The 22,258-nt window shown below is 41.3% G+C and overlaps 1 protein-coding gene across 6 annotated transcripts in view; it reads left to right on the forward strand.

Moving 5' to 3' along the window:
• col4a5 (collagen, type IV, alpha 5 (Alport syndrome)) overlaps positions 1–22,258 on the forward strand; it is a 232,843-nt gene that overhangs the window by 182,027 nt on the left and 28,558 nt on the right. For 3 of the 6 annotated variants that reach the window (XM_048605093.1, XM_048605092.1, XM_048605094.1), the window contains 7 exons: positions 72–152; positions 2,919–3,017; positions 5,360–5,410; positions 6,332–6,517; positions 14,285–14,293; positions 17,789–17,797; positions 20,110–20,243. In XM_048605093.1, the coding sequence (XP_048461050.1) occupies positions 72–152; positions 2,919–3,017; positions 5,360–5,410; positions 6,332–6,517; positions 14,285–14,293; positions 17,789–17,797; positions 20,110–20,243 (569 nt within the window). The remainder of the gene's footprint in view (positions 1–71; positions 153–2,918; positions 3,018–5,359; positions 5,411–6,331; positions 6,518–14,284; positions 14,294–17,788; positions 17,798–20,109; positions 20,244–22,258) is intronic. The other 3 variants (XM_048605096.1, XM_048605097.1, XM_048605095.1) reach the window with 2 other exon arrangements.

A 22,258-nucleotide genomic window follows, 5' to 3' on the forward strand; every position in this document is an offset into this window, starting at 1 on the left:
AGTTCAAAAATAAAATAGACCAATCAAATATGTGAATGCAAGCCACATTTTGTTTTTTCTCTATTTTGCAGGTACACCTGGAATTCCTGGTCCCAAGGGAATTGATGGCTTCCCAGGTTCTCCTGGCCTTATTGGACCACCTGGTCCACCAGGTACATTAAGGACAATGTAATGTAATCCATTTAGTTTGGAAATGTAGGTAGAAAAGATCATTAATCAGGTTATCAGTGTTGGGCACAAACCATTAAAGCCAGTTTGATTCTGATTCAGAATTAATAACCAAGTGAAAAATATTCCCCCAAATGACATTTGGTTTGAACTCTGAAATGCTGTGCCATAAAATGATGATGTATGGATTATGTACCATAATTGTGGCCACATTGCCATGTAAATATACATCCCATACCAACATGTTCAAGGGTAACATCAGAAGAGGCTTAGGAACAGCTATCTTACTCGACGTCTCGACCAGAGACTGGTGAATGGCAGAAGAAAACTTCAGGGCAATAGAATATTTCATCTCCCTCTTTAGTGAGCAAGACAGGCTTTTATCTATGAATAGAGAAAATTGGCTGTCCTCCCAAACTTTGCAATCTCATGCTGCTTCTGTGATAACAAACACACCACTATTCAGTTTGAAGTGCTACCTATGACTTTTGAGATCAACAATGGGGTGATATAGTCTTAGACTCCTACTCTGTTTGGAATCTTTTTCTTTGTCTTCATGACCTGTGGTTTCTATGTTAGCATGGAAGGATTTTACCTCCACACACACAGTCAATGGGAAATTCCTCAAACTGTCAAGATTGAAAGCTGAGACACAAGTGCAGTAGGCCATAATCAGAGAACTTCTTTATGCCAATGATATTACATTGGTTGTTCACACAGTAGACCATTCCCAAAGGCTCATGGATCATTTGTCACATGCTTGTGTCATTTTGTCCTGAAGAAAACTGTAGTTATGGGATCAGGTATTGTATACCTTCTTATGATCAGACTGAACAACACATCACTGGAGGCAGTCATCAAATTCTACTCCCTTGGATCCACAGTGACAGGCACCTTGGTCTCCAGGCGAAGAGTTGAGTAGACCTTGGAAAAGTAGCTACAGACTGTGGCTGACTAACATAGCAGGCATGGAAAAGCAGCAAACTGACCCACAGGACCAAGGTGCCTTTTCTAGAAGGCCTACATCCTCAGCACATCATCAAATGGGAAGGAAAGCTGAACAGCTTACACTTGCAAAGTAAAAAAAAGCTCAATAGCTTTAATCTCCTGTATCTATCACATACCCTTGGTATCACCTAGGAAGACAAAAGTCCTATGATCCCAGCTGATGGTAATTCTGGACAAGTCAGATTCTTAAGTGAAACTTAGCTCAATAGACATAAGTTTAATTTTTCTAATTTGGTATTTTCAGCCACTGAACATATTCACAAAACGCTGTCAATGTACTTATAACTAAGAAAGATAGGTTTATTGTACAAAACCAAAGACAGCCTATCATAAACAGCAAAAAGAGAGATTCAAACCTTTTCCCAGTGGTGTCCTTCACAGACTGTCAACCCCAGTGCAATATCATTCCTATCTTCACTCTTTAATTTCTGACTCCACCAATGAGGTCACAAGCCTCTTGACAACTTTCTACACATGCAAATGATGTGATTCTCTCTGGTTTGCTCTGAGAGGTAGAGACACAGGCTAACTTACTGACTGTTTTTCTCACTGAATTTTAAGAAAAAAATCAGAGAGCTTTTTTCCAGGTGCTTTAACTATTATGAAGCTGCTAAACAGCACATCTGCTGGTGTGGATCTTCTGAACTGAATCTGCTTACTGACATTTGGCCTCTGTGCCAGAAAAACTCAATTTAGTAAACTTTCCAGAAATTATTTCAACAGGTAGATTGTCTATTTCATTAGCATAAGTCACACAATTTCTTGGAAATGCTGTTTTGACCCTCTGCTAAAATAATTTCTGACATTTAAAAAAGTCACCTCCACAGAACTGAAAACCAAAAACCCATTCACCTCAACCTTAGAACCCAAGTTCCCAAACCATAAATTATAAACCTTCACCTCAAAAGTACCAATGAAACACCCCTTTCTAAGACAGGTGTGCTTTGCATGCTGGTTCTAATTGAGCAAAGTCAATTTTCTGGCCTGGCATGCACAGAAGTTGGAAGATGCCTCTACGTCCAGAGATATGGTATACAGGAAGGTAGCTAGTGCGATGGGACTAGTAGGGCACCCTAAGTTCAATTCAAAGATGTTGTCAAAAGAAACATAAAAGCCCTCAACATCAGTGATGACTATTCTAAAACAATAGCTGATGGTCAATCCAATTTGCAACACCAGCTGTGAGCAGTAATTCACCACCATCTTCACTTGTGGTTTCAGAAGCTTCAAAGCACATGTCAATCATGCAAACAAGACATCAGCAGAGATTGTTCTGCCCCTCCAGCAAGGGACAACTTGATGTATGGTACTTGTGGCAGATTTTGCTCTTCCAGAATTGGCTTGTTTAGCCATCAAGCTCAGGGCAGTGGACAATCTCACCAGGCCTCCAAGTTCACAGGATAGATTCCCATCATCTCTTGCACATGGAGGGAAGTCAGTCATGCTGAAGGAAAATGGGAAAATCTAAAGGCAGTTGACAGCAATGTGTTCATAAATCTCTCTTGGCGACTAGGCACAAAGTATTTTTTGGTACAGGATTGGGAGGGGGCTACACGTCCATTAGATTGAAGATTGGCTCTGGATGGGGTTGAGTGGAGAAAATGAGTGGGCAAGAAGAAAATGAAAATATTTTGAATAAAACTTGTTATTTGATTCATGTTTCTGATTTGTATTTTGGAGTGTCTAAAATCATTGTTAAGATCATGATTAGTAATAGCTGTATCAAATTATTTTGTTTTCAGGTGAGCCAAGTCCTCCTGGAATTCCAGGTCCTCCAGGAGAGAAAGGACAACCAGGCCGTGATGGTATTCCAGGCCGAGCTGGTCTGAAGGGAGATCCAGGTTTGGTTACTTCCTAAAACAAATGGATTTAATTTGAGTGTGAATAGAAGTTGTGATTCTACAGCAATTTGCACGTATACAAGAAATATTACAGTACTTTACAGTTAGGTTGACCAGACCTTGAAGAAGGATTAGAATTGATCACCAAAGGCTTGATGAAAAGGTGGCAGTTTTGGAAAGGACAAAGAAGCAAAGGAGTTTATGGAGGGACTTCTGGGGAACTTCCCACCCAATGCCATCCTCAACCCAATAATACCTGGGCCCCAAAACCAGTAGCCCACTCACCATATGTAGTGAAATAACTAAGGGTCAATTGAGAATGTTAACAGGTCAGCTGACTACAAAGTTATTCTGTCCATGCCAAAATATGGTTGGCATTTTCAGGTGGGCAGTTGTTGGGCAATCATGGTTTTTTTTTTCAAGATATTAAAATGGCAGTATGAAAGAGTGGAATGTTATCATTGGAGGGTTTTCCTTGCCAATCCCAGCCAAGATGTAAACACCCTTCTTTGCTTCCTATCTATCCATTGTACAAAACTCACTTGCTCAATTCCCATTTCATCCTACTCAAAGCCCCCAGGTTTACCTTCCTTCAGAATTCATGTAACTTCTTGTATGAGCCTGCCTGCAATCCTAACAATGGCCACCACACAACTCTGGCATTGTTGGCACTGTTGGAGTTGCCAGCAATCAAATTGACGAGAGAGAGTGGGACTTCCTTGCATGAAATTCCTCTAGGAGTTTATTTAGCTCGCCAGCAGCACTTTATGTCTTCGGAGTCAGATGGCTGACAACTTTCTTCCAAGTGTGGGGAGGGGCCATGTGTGGTACATCCGCTCATGCCCCTGTAATTTCCAGCCTCCTCTTTAAGGATACCTTCTAACTGGGTAACATGACTGTGGGATATGGCAACACACTGGTCCATTATGACACATGATGTGGAGGTGGCAAAATGGACTGTGTTTTAAAATGGTAAAAAATTGCAGCACACTGCTATGCAGAGGGACTTGGGTGTCCTTGTGCATGAATCGCTAAAAGTAGGATTGCAGGTGCAGCAGGTATTAAAAAGGCAAATGGAATTTTGTCTGCCATTGTTAGAGGGATGGAGTTTAAAAACAGGGAGGCTATGCTGCAGCTGTATAGGGTCCTGGTGAGGCCACACCTGGAGTACTGTGTGCAGTTTTGGTCTCCTTAGTTGAGAAGGGATATACTAGCACTGGAAGGGGTGCAGAGGAGATTCACTCGGTTGATTCCAGAGTTGAGAGGGTTGGATTATGAGGAGAAACTGAGTAGGCTGGGATTATATTCATTGGAATTCAGAAGAATGAGGGGAGATCTTCTAGAAGCATATAAGATTATGAAGGGAATAGATAAGGTGGAGGCACCGAGGTTGTTTCCACTAGCAGGTGAAACTAGGACTAGGGGGCATAGCCTCAAAATAAAGGGAAGCAGATGTAGGACTGAGGTCAGGAGGAACTTCTTCACCCAAAGGGTTGTGAATCTGTAAATTCCCTGCCCAATGAAGCGGTTGAAGCTACCTCGCTGAATGTGTTTAAGGCAAAGCTAGATAAATTTTTGAACAGTAAAGGAATTAAGGGTTATGGTGTGCGGGCGGCTAAGTGGAGCTGAGTCTCAAAAAGATCAGCCATGATCTTATTAAATGGCGGGGCAGGCTCGAGGGGCCGGATGGGCTACTCCTGCTCCTAGTTCTTATGTCCTTATGATGTGGAGGTGCTGGTTTTGGCCTGGGGTGGACAAGGTCAGAAATCACACAACACCAGGTTATAGTCCAGCCTGGTGTCGTGTGATTTCTGACCATTATGACACATTCATCCAAGAATGCATAACATGCCCACAAGGAAAAGAAGCGAGTGCATTGTTAGTTCGCAGGGAAATTTGGTAGAACTTCATGGGGATTACGCGTGTCAAGTAGAATTGTTGAAAGGGCAAATTTGGCATGTTTCAAAGAGGGCTTCATTGATTGAATTGCCTCTTGTACAGAACACCATTTGTGGGGGACCTGGCAGTTTCCAAAGATTGTGGTGCCTGATTTAAGCAAGAGGAAATGTAAAAAACTATGTCTCCCCCTCAAAGAGGTGACTTCCTAGGTATCGAACATTTCAAAGGGTGTTAAATACCATCTTAGCAGATAATTAGAGTTCCTGAAAGAATCACTATTAGGCCAGTTTTCCTGTAAAGTTCACAACGCCTCAAAGCAGCTTTTGTTTCGGATGTGTCCACAATTGAAGAAAAATCTGAGCTATAAAAGGTCAACAGTGCACTTTCATTTTTGTCCAGTGTTTCTTTTTGCTGCCCTAATCATTGTGAGTTTTTTTCTGTAGGTGCTCCAGGCCTAGGACGCCCAGGAGCCCCTGGTTCTCCAGGAATTCCAGGTAAATAATAAATTAGAAAAATCTTCAACTTGTAATTGAATGATACATGTCTTTAATTTTACAGCAGCAGCAGTGTATAGTCTTACTAATTTTCAATTGAAAGATTTCATTGCCAGTGAATTTACCTTTTAATCCAACAATAATCAGAGTAAAGGTTAATTTTACGCCTGTAGTGATAAATGCCATAATGCAGAATCTGCTGATTAAGCAGAACTATATATGTGTTCAAAAGTGAATAACAAAGCTGTAAATTAATCTGAGCTCTGAAATTCAATATGGCCCTTTAGCCTTTCTCATGCATCATGCATTTTACGTAGTGTATACTGCTGATTCAGTAAAATGAAAACCTCTGTAATGACAGCTAAAAGTAAAGCTGAAGCAGCACTGATCAAACACAAGACTACTGTAAGGTCATTTTGCGGAGTTCTGTTGTATTATTCAGAACAGGCTATAATGAGGAGAGAGTGAGTTGTAGGCTTCAACCGAACTGAATATTGAAAAAGGAATCTTTACCAAATAATAAATGTCATAGAGTAATACTCATGTGCAGTGAAATCGAACGGTTCAAACAGAATCTAACCAAAATAATGAATACCTGAGAAATTGGTATGGGTTCCTCCCTAATACGAAGGTTCAGAACACATAAATTGGGAGAACAAAATTTTCATGATTTATGATTGTCACCTGCATACTGTAGAGTTACAGAAGGAGTTTTAACTTTTTCTCTCCCCAAAATTCGTTATTCTCTATAATTAAATAAATTGAAATATATCAAAATTCTACACCAAATTATCTGAAGATGTAAAGGATGATGGTTATCATCAAAAAAAAAAGCTTATGAAAGACCTGTATTGTTGACTTGTGAAATGTATTTCAATGGGTGATTTCAAGCCTCTCACCATCTAATGTGTTCTCATACAGGACCAAAAGGAGATCCGGGTGTTCCAGGTAATCCAGGAGGTCCAGGAGCTCCAGGTCTTAAAGGTGATCCTGGATTCCCAGGATTCACAGGTCAGCAAGGCCCACCAGGTCCCCCTGGCCCACCAGGACGATCATTGGAGGGCCCAAAAGGTTCACCCGGGTCTCCAGGACAGCCTGGAAGACCAGGTAAGATCAGAAGAAAGGTATTTCTTTCACAAGTGGAAGATGAGTTTAACGCCTTGTCTCACACATTTGTGCACTATTTTCATTCAGCTGTTTCCGCATGTGTAGGATGTACCTGCTTAATGTGAGTCACAGATCACAGAAACCACAGTGTCATTCATCATCGGACATTCTTAATGCCAAACACGGTCACATTTGTCTATGTTTATTCTATATCATCCTAGTAGAGCATCTTCACAATGTTATGCTGTCATTTCATCTCACTTTGCTTGCTGGCTCAGGCTCAATTCAGGTCATCTCACTGGGGGCACTACCCCATCCCTGGGCAGATCAGTGGTGCATTTTTTATGCTAACTGTTTTAAGCCTCTGTAGCTTCTACTACGACAGTTCTTGTTTTTGAATATATCAGTTAGCAGATCCCAGCTAAAAGACAAGGGTGTGGGGGGAGAGTACTGTGTGGAGCTGGAGGCAGCACAAGGGCAGGACATCAATCTTTGTCCATACTAAAATAGAAGAAAGATGTTTGCTTAAGTATTGTGGTACAGTTTTGAGCTTTATTTTTGCACCTGTATCCGAACACTAAGTAAGCCTTATTCATTATTGTAAGAAGTGGATATTTGCTCAGTAAAAATACAGAGAAAAAGACACCTTAAGCAGAAGAAAGGTAACTGGGGTGATTGTTCAATGCTTAAGATTAAGGGTTTGATGAAGTTGAAATACCAGATTAAGAATTCGTTTGATTTAATTGTGTGATGTGTTTATAAACAGATTTGTGGGCAGTTTCTTAGCTTGCTATTTATATTAGGATTATAAATATGCATTAATAGAATGCAGAGGCACACAGGTTGAGATATTTATGAGGAGGGTTGGAAGGGGCTGCATGGGGAACCAGCTAAATTCAGGAATTGAAACCCAACAGGAATGTTTCTTACGTTCCGTAACTTCCACCTCCCCACTCCCCATCTAACAATTTCAATCTGCCCATTCCTGACGCATTCAAAATCCCCCCCATCTCGTCAACCAACTTTGCTGATTTCTCTGCATTCCCTTCTGATATTGTCCCCTCCTCTTCCAATCCCCCCACAATCTGACACCCACACCCCCCCCCGCAAAAGATCTTAAACATGGTCTTCACTAGGAGATCTCCAATCTGAACTGATCCTAGCTTTTAATCTCCCCTGTTACCTTGGGTCTGCCTTGAAGTATGACCCCCAGACTTGCCTCTAGGCTTTAATTCCCCAACTGCTTCAAATCATAGACTATCTTCCATCTCCGCCCTGGCTTCCAGTCCCCAACATACCCTGTCCCAGCCCTTTGCAATTCTTCTCCCAGGCTGCATCCTTGTGCTGAAGACCTGGCAGCAAGTCGATCTCTCAATCAGACAAAATTCAAAATTACGCACCATATCCAGATCTACCAGGGAATCTCTACAAAGTTTAAAAGAACCTTATTCACTGGTTTTAGACAGAGAAGCAAGTTTGTGATTTACTTTTTAAACAAAACTCATGCTGGTTAAAGCAGAGGGCCTGAGTTTGAAGGTTCCTTCTCCGTTTCATAGAAAGAAGATTATTTTTATGTTGCTATTGAAATGGAGTTAAACCTGAGGATTTGAGGATTCAGCCCAGTCTGCTGAGGTGAAAGGATCAGACATTTGCAGAATCTTGAACAAATTCCCAGTAGACATCAAACCACATATAAATCTGCTCTTATTGAGCAGAATCGGGGGAGTTGGTTTGGGAAAATGCAAATGTCACACTGGAACAATGTTGTCCAAAGATTGGGTTGAAGATTTCTTGGAGAACAGTAGAGGAAGCACAGAATTGAAAGTAGGAAAGACAAACAAAAATTAAATAGCCAAGCATGCTCAACCTCACTTCTGAGTAAAATCTCCTCATATTTAATAAATGAAATAGAACTGAATCAAATAGTAGGTCGGGGGATTCCAGTGAATATTTGCTGAGCAAGTTAAGTCCACCTGCATATTGCTTGCATGATAACGCAGTTAAAAACTACTTACATTTAATGGCTGGCTTTCCATAGACTAACATCATTATAGTTCCTGCAACCTAAGGTGAAATATTGTTTGTTTTACCTTCTTAATATGAAAAGGGGAACCCAGCCTCAAATTAATATTTTTGTTCAATTCTTCAATTTATTGGGAGACATTCCATTTCAGTAAGTTGTTCAAACTGTTTGCCCTTAAGTTGTGCTATTAGGCTTTTAACCTATTTTTAGAATTTGGTTTTAGCTCCCACAGTGTCCAAGCAGGTAATTTCCTCTCCCATCCTGTATATAATGGAGCCTTTTTTGAATGTCTTATGATTTGTACACAGAGTTCAATTGGTGGAACATTGTGGGGGGTGATGGGTGCCTTGGCAACTGGTCAGAAAGCCCTACAATGCCTCTGTTCTGGGAGGCCCACTGCATAATGAGCCAATCAAGCAATTTACAGGCCAGTTGTGGGCTTTCCACTGAGATCAAGGACCTAGGTGGCTGAAGCGCTGCCTTGCCAAGAGTTGCTGGCCAATCAACTCAATTAAACATCAGCACCATCTCAGAGGCAATAGCTGCTTCTGATACCAGACACATACAATGGTCAGGATGCCAGGTTAGTGTTGTAATGGGGGGCGGGGGTGTTCAAGGGCTGCTTAAGGGGGATATCTCTTAGTGCCCTCTGAAATTACTCCACAGAAGCTGGTATTGCATCACCAAATTCCCTTCTGGTTACATATGCATAGTACTTCACACTGGTCCGGCTTCCTCAGAGCCAGCTGTCAGAGTGAACAGAACCTCTCTGTAGTTATGTAGGCCTGTTCTTGTTCTTGTAGCTTCTCCTGGGGTGTTTACACACCAGGTCTGGTTCTTCCAATTCCGCTTCAGATACAGGAGGCATGTACTTGACTGTAGCCTGCCTCTTGCGCCCAGAGGGTTTTGGAGTAAATTTATCCTCTTCTTCAGGCATTAAAGGCATCAAGGCTGCAACATCTGCTGAGTCCATCTCAGACTCTTGAGGTATCTTCGATGCTAGATGGAGGGGGAGAACCCACAGGTTCTGACAGCCTTTCCGATTGTTCTGAAGGGCCGGGTATGTGTTGCTCCTCACCCGTTTGTGAGTTTACAGTTTCACAGGGGGGTCCACATGCTTGCTCAGGACCGCCTCACCTACCCAAAGTTTGTACATCATGGGACTTGATCTCGTGTCAACCATGCCACTTACCCATACAGGGCCATTCCTATGGTTTTGGCAGCAAACCTCCCCTGAAGTAAACTGTCTCTCTCGCTTAGAGGAGTCTTGTGTCTGGCATTGGCGTTCTTGATGCCTCCCCCACCCCCTACCCCCGGGTCCAGGAAGGCCAGATTTCACCTGCTGCAGAGTCATCTCCCCATTGGCAGCCCTGCTGGAGCTATCCCTGTAGTTGCGTGAGGGATGGTCCGATAATCAAATATGAACCGTTTGGTATTGAGTGAAAATATATGCTATTTCTTTAATGCTGCCTTCAAAGTTTGGACTACTGTTTCCGCCAGACCACTGGATGATGGATGGTATGGAGCTGTCCTTATATGCCAAATGCGATTCGACTTTCGGAAATACTCGAATTCCCAGCTAGTAAATGATGGCCTGCTGTCAGTGACCAACACTTCCAGGAGCCTGTGTATTGTAAAAGATTCTCACAGCTTTTCTATTGTTATCCCCATAATTTGATAAATGAACTCTATGTATGTCCAGCCACTTTGAGCGGGTGTCCATAATGACTAAGAATGTTGAACCCATGAAAGGGCCAGCATAGTGATCTATAGGGTTTATCCGGCCATTACTGCGAATTTGGGGGGTGCTGCTTTCTGTAATTTTTGTCCTTTTTGGCACTCTGGGCACTGCCCCACCAATGCAGCCAAGTCTGCATCCAATCCTGGCCACCAGGCACAACGTCTCACCAACATCTTCATTTCGGACATGCTTGCATGACCATTTTGGAGTTCAGCCAGTATCTGGCAGTGACCTTTGCTCACAACAATCACTCTTGCTCCCCCATAATAAAATGATCTAGTCTTGCCGGGTCCAGAAAAGTTTCCACTCTGGTTGTGGTGGCCATTTTGTTCAGTACCAACTGCTTTAGTTTTGCCAGCACTGGATCTCTTCACATCCACAGTCTGATTTTGTCAGTGGTGACCGGAAGGGTATGCAGGAAGTTTAAAACCAAAATGAACTCTTCCACTGGTGGGGCCACTGGTAGGGTATCTGCTAGTGGGTAGGCAGCTCAGGGCATCTGCATTTGTTCTAACTTGTAATTGTATGCTCTTAGAATGACAGCCCACCATTGAATTTGACCTGAAGTTATGGTGGCACAACCTTGTCCTCTTTAAGTAACCCCGACAGGGGTATGTGTTCTGTTACTATTTCAAATTTATATCCGTAAAAGTATTGGTGGAACTTTCTCACACCAAAAATGACCGCCAAACTTTCCTTCTCTATCTGAACGTATTTGCGCTCTGCATCAGCCAAAGTCTGGGGAGCATATGCGATTGGGCATTCATCTCCTTTGGGCCATCTGTGAGTCAACTCTACCCCGATACCATATGGGGAGGCATTGCACGTCAGTACCAGATCTCGCTTGGGTTCATATAATGCCAACAACTTAACGATGATGGTTACTTCTTCATTTCCCTTATGGCTACATCTTGGCTACGAGACCTTTTCCAAGGCTGACCCTTTTTCAGTAGCAGACGTAAGGATGCCAGGATGGACGCCACGTTACATATGAGCTTGCCGTAATTATTCACCAATTGAAGGAAAGATCTAAGCTCTGGTACAGACGTGGGAGCCAGGGCATCTTTGATTACCCCCATTTATTTTCCAGCGGGAGCAAATAGTCAAGGAGGTGATTGCTGGGAATGCAGTTCCAAGGACCTGTCTGCAGTGCTGGAAGAAATTTAATATGAATAAATGCCATATTCCACCAATGGGACCAATTGTGTCATCTACTGCTCAATTCATTCACCCACCAACAATCTTTTAACAATCAAGGCTTATATTAAACATTCATATCTTCAGGACCTCACTTTTACACATTGTTACAAGTCTTACCTCCATACCTCATAGCTTGTACACTCTACCAGCTCAACCTGTTGCCATCCACACTCAGATTGCTGCCATCATGGCAATGTGTACTAGTTTTCAAAGGAACTTGCAAGGTGTCACAGCAAATGTCCTGTATCAGATCACTGGGATTGCTGTGATGCTGTGCCAGAGGTGCTCCTTGGAGCATGAGCCCGCATTCCTCTCAGGCTGAAAGCATTTCAAATCCCGCCCTACCTCTCTGCCAGGTCCCCAGCTGCTGTCTGCCAGCCCAGACCACTATCACCCATGTTAAAATGTTTCAATGTGAAATCAAAACCTCTGAGACTCATTGCTTCTCAAGGTCTTCCTCAAAGAGCATTCTGATCTCCCTATTGAGAGCCAGCAACCTTCAACTAGCTATGTTGCAGCATTGGGACAGCACTCTGTAGGAGTAGTAATGTAAACAAAAGCCACATAGAAGACAGGCACCAAGAGATTGAACTGGAGTGACAAGTTTCATTTTGTGTTTATTTATTCATAAATTTGGTTTGGAATATGCATTATGTAAGGCTCTAATGTTTGAATTGGGGCCAAGTGGACACTGTAAAGGACTGTAACAAAGGGAAGATATGAAGTGTGGAATTATTGGTGCATGGAGAATTGGCGTTGAGGTTACTGGTACCAAAGTTAAATCAGTTTTTCACAGACACAACCAGCAGAAAGGGGCTTCATTATTGCAGCATTCTGCAAGCCTATGAGCCAATTCCAGTAAGAGTACCCAAGGCATATACTCCAAAACCGCCACACCCCTAGCCAAGTTATTTCAGTACAGCTACAACACTGGTGTCTGTCCAGCAATGTGGAAAATCACCTCTGTATGTTTTGCACACAAAAAGCAGGATAAATCCAAAGTTGTTCACCTACCATCCTATCAGCCTGCTTGCAACCATCAGCAAAGTAACGGAAGGGAGCATTGACAGTATTGTCAAAGCAGCACTTGCTCAACAAGCTTGCTCTGATGCTCAGATTGAGTTCTGCCAGGCTCACTGAGCTCCTGCACTCATTGTAGCCTTTATTCAAATATTGACAAAAGAGTTGAACTCCAGAGGTGAGAGTCACTGCCCTTGGCATCAAGGTAGTATTTGACAGAATATGGCTTCAAGGAGCCCTAGCAAAATTGGAATCTGAAGAAGGGTCCAGACCTGAAATGTCAGCTTTCCTGCTCCTCTGATGGTGCCTGGCCTGCTGTGTTCATCTAGCTCCACACCTTGTTATTTCAGATTCTCCAGCATCAGCAGTTCCTACTATCTCAGAATTAATAGGAATCTGGGAGAAAACTTTCTATTGTTGCAGTTATACCTGGCACAAAGGAAAGTAGTTGTGGTTGTTGGAGGTCCGGCTCAGCTCCAGGACATTTTCCAGGAGTTCCTCAGAGTCGTGACCTTGGTGCAAAAACCTTCAGCTGCTTGATCAAGAACCTTCCCTCCAACTTAAGTTCAGAAGCAGTCTTATTTGCTGATGATTGCACAATGTTCAGCACCACTCATAACTCCCCAGATACTTAACTGGTTCATGTTTCACTTGCAGCAAGATCTGGTCAGTATCCAGGCCTGATGTGACAAGTAGTAAGTAATGTTACAGCCACAGAAATGCTGGGCAGTGGTCACCTCAAGCAAGAGAGAATCTAATCCTCCATCGCTTGACATTAAATGGCACTACCATCACTGAAGTACCCATTATCAACATCTTGGAGGATCCCATTGATCAGAAACTGAACTGAAACAGCCATGTAAATACTATGGCTACAAGAGCAAGTCAGAGGCTAGGAATTCTGCTCCTTCCTCCCCACTGCCTGTTTACTACCTACATGGCATAGACAGGAGTGTGATGGAATACATTTCACATTCCTGGATAGGTGCAGCTCCAATAATACTCGAAGCTTGACACTGTCCAGGAGATTGGGACCCTATCTATCATTTTCTACATTTACTCCCTTCATTACAGACACACAGTGGCAACAGTATGTGCCATCTACATGATTCACTGCAGTAATTCATCAAGGTTCCTCCAACAGCATCTTCCAAACCTCTCCCAGCTAGAAGAACAACAGCAGTAGATGCATTTTAACACACACCTGTAAATTTCCTTCCAAGTTACAAATAACATCCTGACTTGGAGCTATATCACACTATTCCTTCACAAATGCTGAATAGACAATAAGTGCTGGCTTAGCCAGAGATTTCTGTAACCCATGAACTAGTTTTTAGAAAGTCTCACTTCCTCAAACTTCTCTTATACTTCCTTTGTGTGCTGCTGCTCCTAAGCTTCTCACCTGATGGTTGGTGCTTGGCCATTTCCTGAGGAAGGCGATGCTGTGCAATATACCATGCACAGTCATGTAGCATGACACCCACTCAGCTGAGTACTGCTGGACACACTTCAATAACCTAAAGGGAAGATCTTTGGCTGAGGAAGAGGATTTAAGTTGCAGAATTCTCAATATGGAATGGAAGGTTGTGATTTTGATCAAGCATCTTAAACATTAAATTGGGGATGGCTGGGTCCTTCTTTTCCCCTAAAATTGAGAATAATCCTGTTGTACTTTGTTCCTTTAACTGGCTTGTATTTAGTTTCTAACCAACAGTCTTGTTTTGTGATATGGTAATCTGACGCATCTAATGATGACCTTTGGTTGAACCTTGACCCTCCTCAGGTCCTCCAGGTTAGATCTTTCAGCAATAATTAACTTGGTTGAGTTGGGATTGTAACTGCATTAATGTATATAGCATTAAACAATAGACTATAATATGAATTTTCATTTCCTTTTTAAGCAAGAGCTGGACTATTCCTGCACAGTTTGCAAATAGTACACAAAGTTGTTCCTCCAAAATTAATGCTACAAAATTTGAAGTCCAATCACCAACTTGTAAAGTAGGCCATTGTATATTCTGTTCCTAAATAGACACGAAGTTTGCACCTTTCTGTTAATTTTTAAGCAAAATAAAATTGCACCACTGAAGAATGTGAAAAATAAATGGTATGAGCTGTGAAGGCAGAGCAAAATGTGCAGGAATGGATGACTTGCATTTTTTTCGGTATGCCAACTGACTGAGTGTGGACCCAAAGAAATGGTTTGCTATAAATGCTTCTGGGCTGTGTTCTTGAAATAGGCTTAATGTCAAAAACGTAGATCTTGATTTGAATCAATGGGAGGCTAAACTTTGGATCAGACAGCCTAACCACCCCTGCCCATCTTTAGTTTTACAGACACAAATGAGTCTGTTGCAAAAGGTTGAAATCTGGTCAGCTATTGAGCGGGAGCCTGCAGTGTGTCATTTAAATTAGAATTCTCCATTAAAATTGGCAAAGCTTCTAGACCCCCTGTACCCACCCTGTTTGTACCAAATAAACATTAGGATCAATTGCTGAACTACCTGTTATACATCTTTGATCCTGTGACCTTTAATCGTGGAGGCACAGAAGCAGCATGGCTGCTCTTGACAAGCTGTATATTTCACGAAACTCGTTATAGCAGATCCCACAACTCTGGAAAATTAACCTTGTACAGTTTTCATTACCAAAATTTGCATTTTCCTTCAAAGAAGTGAAGCCCACTACCGCGCTAAATTCATCTTATTCCTAAACCCAGTCCTACCCTGTGAACATTTTATTCCAAAGCCAGACTGATTTAGCAACACTGGCAGCAGGAACTCTGATTGGAATAGCAACAAGGTCAGTGTGAGTGACTGCAAGGTAGGACACTTTGACAGTAAGACAGATGGATTCGTCAGCAACAAAGTCAATGAGTGGTGAGTGGATGGGTCTTGGGGCTGTGGTGCAGTGGACGTTTGGCAAAAAAAAACAAAAAGCTGAGAGAAAGTTAAATGCAGCTGTAAAAATCCACTGACTTGGAGTCACTTGGCAGCCTCTGAGAAAAACCAAGAAAGAAACCTCGAGGGAACATCTGTTTGTACAAGAAACCAGTTAAACTTCAGCTGAAGTAGCATGTACAGTTCTGAGCACCAGGCTAAATGAATGTGAATGCATTGGAGAGAGTGGAGAAGAGATTACAGGAATGGTTTCAGGGAGTAAAATTCAGTTTAGAAGATAGTTTGGAGAAGGTGGGATTATTTTACTTGGTGAGGAGAAGGCCAAGTGCAGATTTGACAGGGGTTTTCAGAAACGTGAGGGGTCTAGGCGAAACTATTCCCAATCATAAAAGGATCGAGAACGAGAGGGCACAGATTTAAAGTAATTTGTAAAAGTAGAAAATGCAATGTGAGAAGTTTCTCTCACTGCAGATAGTTTGGGAATGTCATGCCTGGAAGTGTGGTGAAGACAGGTTTAATTGGGGCATTCCGGAAGGCATTAGATTATTATTTGAATAGAAACAATGTGCAGGGGTTTGGGAAAAAGACAAGAGAATGACACTAAGTTATAATGTTACTTTGGAGACCTGGTGCAGACGTGATAGGCCAAACAGCCTTCTTTTGCACCATAACAATTCTGACATTCTATGATATCATAAAATTTAATTTCCAAAATCAGACAGGGTGTGAAACAAGTGGGCGATCTGATCCTGAGAGTTTCCCACTAGCAATTTTCTTTGACACTGATTTGTCCCACCTTAATCTGCTGTTTAATTGCTGCATTAATCTTGCTTTCAACAGCAGTTAGAGTGCTCCAATCGATTTGGTGCTGTGGGTGCATAAGGGGAGAGTTGGTCAGCACTGTCTCCTGGAAATTTAGCCTTGATGTCTCCTTATTGAAAACTCACACATAAACCAATTACAGTCTGATATGAGGCCACAGGGAACCATGCCCTGATGAGCAATCATGCTTTTAGGAAAGATATGGAACAATGACAGGGGTAGGGGGTTGGAAATGTAGGGAAGTTTCTTGCCAATTTTGTTAATTGCATATGTTCCTTTAAGCATAACATCGACTGATAAATATTAACCAGGAGATCAGGATACACCGCTCTTGTTCAGAACAATGCTATGGGATCCCTAGTATCCTGGTAAGAGGGCAGATGGGCCTTCGGTTTGATGCCTCATCCCAAAGGATGCACCTTCAACGGTGTTGCATTCCCTTAGTACTGGCCTGAAGTGTTAGCCTACATTTTCTCTTCTAGTCTGGCTTAAAGGTGAAAGTGCTGCAATGAGCCACAATAAAAATGAAGAAACACCATCCTGATCCAACCAATAGCCTGTGTGGATATCGCATCATTGATCATCATATCAAAACATGGATCTGACCCTCTGCATTGACCGATGCTGTCATTCAGCGTCAGTCCCAGTAATAGCTGGCGTTCAGTGCAGCTGGTATCCATTGCCTTATAAGTAGAAACCGCTATCAATATTCATTTACAAAAGCAGCAAATTCCTCACTTTGCTACTTTAATACAAGCACAAACCTGTTTGAAATATACAGGAATGCCATCAACAGTAAATTCAACTCGATGGAAATGTTTTAAGTGGCAGTTAACAATAAGACTAATTGAATTTTGGTCCCAACAATTGAGGTTGACCTTTTTTAACTCAAGAAGTAGGAGCACGAGTAAACCATTGGGCTTATAAATCTTTCCCTGCAATTCTAAATGATCATGTCTGATCTTGGGTTTTATCTCCACTTTCATGTCCTCTCCCTTGATTTCCCTTGATTTGCCAAGAGACTAAAACTCTGTCTACTCTAGTTTTAAATATATTGATCAAGGTTGCAACGTTATTTGGCATACCTACTTTTATCACTAATTTCAATTCCAATCTTTATATTATGTATAATTCTCACATTATAATATTATAAACTACTATTTCAGCAATGTTTTATTTGCACGCTTTTTTAAATGACATTGACTAAAAGTAAAATTCCTTAGATAATTGGCTCTGTAATTTTTATTGACTAACCTTGTTTAATCCTTTCCTGCTCAAACCAGTCTTTGCTATCTTCTTAAAAATGCTCCAAATTCCCTTTAAAGAAAAAGTATTGGCCAGTTTTATTCTTGTAGAAGGTGTGGAAAGGTTGACCTTGTTCCTGTCATGATAAATGAAGCAAAAATGTTACTCTCTGTGCTTGAAATCTAGAGAATTTTTGCTTTTGAAATAGTCCTGTAACAGGCTAATGAAGTTTCTAACCAACATTCTCTTTCGGTACTGTGCGATGTGACTGATTCGCCAAACGATGGCCTTGGATCTTACTTAACTTTGACTCTTCCCAGGTCCTCAAGGTTAGATTTTTAACTCTGTAAGCGGTTGCTATTTGGCATGCTGTGAGTGTTTTCAAAGTGGTGGAATTAACCATGTAACTCTTGGCGAAATAACAAATATGCTGAGTGTCATGAGGAGAAGCAATGATTAATGAACTGGAAGCATTGAAATATGAATTAAAAAAAGTCTGCTTTAATTGTTACAATACTGCTGTGCTTCTATTTGCCAGTTGAACAGCTATAGTTTTTAAGACCTATGAAATGGTGAAGGACTCCTGAGAACATCTTGCATCAGTTGTGAAAAGCATCTTCAGTTGGATGTTCTCAACCACGTGAAATCGGTTACTGATTTTACTTCCCCAGGCATAAGAGCACCTGTAGACTCAATATTGTTTCTGTCAGTCAACAAACTTGGAAGGATGGAACTAGCTGAGGTGCATTGGATCAAGAGTTTTTTTTTCAATAATTTTCCCACTGGGAAAAGAACACTGGATATGTTTTGCCCTTAATTCTTACTTTTGAGTGATTACCCATTTTACATATTTACATATGACTAATACACAAGACTTTCTCAAAGTCTTACCATCTGTGTACACATTTCATAGAAATAACTTCTGTTTTGATCTTTCTGTTATAAATGATACTGTAACTTTGTGAAATAGACTGTTTTAACTCTGGTTGTGCAGGGTACTTTTGAAAGGTCAGGCTATACAAGATGGATAAGAATAAATTGTAGTTCACACTGTTCAGCAAAGTGGACAGACTGTTCTTAGTGCTTAATTGGTGAAAGTATTACCCATTACTTTTTTTTAGTATCTGGGCAGATTCATTATAAACATTACTCTGAATTGAAGAGTGTGCCAAGAGATAAGAATTCTTGACTTGGATTGTAATTATGTTCTTTGCAAGTAACTGTCACATTGAAGTACTCTGTTCTGCTTCAGTATTGAGTATGTGGACCATTGTGATGGTGTGTGATTTATTGCCTTAGTTCTGAATCTTCTATTAAAATATGGAAACTAAAATGTGGTAGAGAAAGGGAGCACCATGGATTGGCACTGGGGCAAAGGTCTGAAGAAGAGAAAATATGATAGCCAAATGAAGGGGTGGATGGACAAAGAATAAGAAGGGGAAAATAACAGTGGGAGAGTGGAAAAATAGAGAAGGGAGGTTTAGGAACAAGGATAGAGGGATAATGGATAAAGAAGTAATAGTGACTTGTGTGGTCTAACGTTTTGTTTATGAGGCCTGACATGACTTCATAATCATATGTGGCCCAGTGATTAGTTTCAATAAAAGTTTGAGAGATCTGATCTCCAATCAAAGGATGTGAATCTTTGCAATTCTGTATTCTATAGAGCCATGGATACTCATTGTTATGTACATTCAAGACAAAGACAATAAATTTGTGATTATTTCAGGACTTAATGGATATGGGGATGAGTAAAGGAAAGGGATGTTAGTTATAAAATCAGACATTTTTGTAGCTGCACTCTGTTTACCTGGAGCGTCTACTGTTTACACTTCATGACAAATTCACACTTATAATATCACTTTTATTTACGTAGCTGTATTCTCACAGGTCCACCGATAATCATCTGTCCTTTCAATAAAGCAATTACATGAGAAGGTGACATTTACATGTAGAGTACAGTGGTATAATTAACAATATCGAATATTATAACGCATTCTTTCAAAACTTCAAAAGGGAATTAGATGTGTAGTTGAAGGAGAAGGTTTTGCACGGCTATGAGGGAAGAGAATTGTGGCTCTTTTGAAGAGCCAGCATAGCCATGAACTTTGAGCTGAACAACCTCTTAATGTGTTGTGTCATTCCACAATTCCCTGTAATCTCATGGGCAGTTATAACTGACTTCAGCAGCCCGAGGCACTGGATTTGAAAAGCCACACAGCATTCCATCTCCTGATCATAATGCAGTGTTCCCTACAGGAGAATACACACTAACTAAGAAAAAGGCCAGACTTAGACCTTTGTTCCTCTTTTGCAATGACTTTACATTAGCACAGGAAGAATGGTCTATTGGGTAAATGAACGAAGGATTGCTGGTACAAATAAAATAAGCAAGAATCTGCCCTTTCAGAAGAGATGGGGGAATATTGGGGAAAATTGTGTCCTGTGCAAATAGTTTACAGTTCCTGTGTGGTGGATTTGATTTTTAATAAGATGCAATCTACATATCTTGTACCTAACATTTGGGAACTGTAACCATAACTTAGTGAAATAGCTGTCCAATATGTGACTAGAGTGAAACTTAAAGAAGGACTGTTAATGCAGCTATATTAAAATCTAAAGACATTGTTTCTGATTTAAGGTCCACAAGGTCCAATAGGTCCCCGAGGCCCACCAGGATTTGGCGGTATCAAAGGAGAAAAAGGCAATCCTGGTCTTCCAGGATCACCAGGGTTCCCTGGTCCAAAAGGGGAAATTGGACCACCAGGAATTGCAGTAAGTGAAGAATTTGATATGCATACATTCTCAACCATGATCATTGTACCTCATGTAAGGTTCTCTTGTTTCAACTCTTGGTCAAAAAGCAGATGATAAGTTTGAACGAAATAATGATTGACAGCATTGTTTTACAATGATTGTGGTTGTTGTGGGTCAATTATATCAGCTCCAGGACATCTCTGTAGGAGTTCCTCAGGGTAGCATCCTAGACCCAACGATCTTCAAGTTGCTCTCCATCGTAAAGTCAGAAGTGGGAATGTTGGCTGACTGCACAATGTTAAGCCCCATTAGGGACTTCTCAGATACTGGAGCAGTCCATCTTCAAATGTAGCAAGACCTGGACTATGGCCAGGCTTAGGCGGACAAATGGCAAGTAACATTCATGCCACATAAATGCCAGGCAATGACCATCTCCAATAAGAGATAGTCTAACCACTGACCCTTGCCATTCAATGTGTTACCATCACTGAATCCCACACTATCAACATCTTGGGGGTTACCATTGACCAGAAATTCAACTGGACTCATCAGTAAACACAGTAACTACAAGAGCAGAACAATGACTAGGAATACTCCAGTGACTAACTCAATTCACTCTCCCAACCTGTCCACCGTCTACAAGGCACAAGTCAGGAGTGTGATGGAATACTCCCCACTTGCCTGGATGAGTGCAACCCCAACGACAGTCAAGAAGTTTGTCACCATCCAGGACAAAGCAGCCCGCTTGATTGGCACCACATCCTCAAACTTTCACTCCCACCATCAATGACGTTCAGTAGCAGCAGTGTGTACTACCTGCAAGATGTATTGCAGAAATTTACCAAAGTTCCTGAGACAGCACCTTCCAAACCCATGACTACTTCCATCCAGAAGGACAAGGGCAACAGATATATGGGAAGATCACCACCTGCAAATTCCCCTCCAAGCCATTCACCATCCCGACTTGGAAATATATAGCGGTTCCTTCACTATCGCTAGGTCAAAATCCTGGAATTCCTTCCCTAATGGCATTGTGGATCAACCCACAGCTAGTGGACTGCAGCAATTCAAGAGGCATGTCAAGGGCAATGAGGAATGTGCAATGAATGCCAGTTTACTATGCCCCCCTCCCACGCATGAATAAAAATAATAGCAAAGCTTCAGAATAAGGCTGAATTGCCAAGTTGCCGAAGAATGTGAGTGTAAGATTAGGAACAGGTCAGGTCGTGCAATCTTTCCTATCGAGCTAAATGGGAAGAACAAATTACTTCCTGCACATGGGAGTGCAGTATTCAGTTATGGAAGTAAACATAAATATCTAATGTTTTCTAAAATACACCCTCAAAATCTACTGAAAAGTCTTCAGAATGACTACTTACATCTTTTCACTTCAGTCCAAGGTGGGAAACAAGACTGTCCATGCTCTTCTCACAATCTTCAATATGTTACCACTAAATTATTTAAAATGAACTTCCACTACAGAAAGGGGGAAAATATCAGAGGGCAAATTATCGCAAATTGATCATAAATTTGTTGTACTGCCTATACAGCAACAGGATCCAATGAAATTGGTGAAGGAGCAACAAGGCATTTGTACTTGTACATAAATCATTGAAGTTGGAAGGACAAGTTGAGAACACAGTTAATAAAGCATAGTGTGTGCTGAATTTGTATAAAATGCTGATCCAGTGAGTATTTGGTCTCATTTTGGGCACTGCACTTTAATAAAGATGGAACAGCACTGGAAAGAATTCGAAAAATATTCACAAGAAAGATTCCAAGAATGAGGAAATTCAGTTATGAAGATAACTTCTCCAAAGTAAGACTATTTACCTTGGAGAAAAGGGAGCAGAGAGAGGATTTGATTGAAATATTCAGAATCATGAGTAGTCCGGACAGAATAAATAGGAAAAAAACTTACTACGCATGCAGGTGATGAAGAACAAAAAAATTTAAGGTAATTTGTAAAAGAAACAAACGTGCCATAAGAAGATTTTTTTTTCTCTCATGCAAGGAGTGGTTGAGATCTCGAA

The sequence above is a fragment of the Rhincodon typus genome, chromosome 14, assembly GCF_021869965.1.
Source record: "Rhincodon typus isolate 14 chromosome 14, sRhiTyp1.1, whole genome shotgun sequence".
In the NCBI taxonomy this organism is placed as follows: Eukaryota; Metazoa; Chordata; class Chondrichthyes; order Orectolobiformes; family Rhincodontidae; genus Rhincodon; species Rhincodon typus.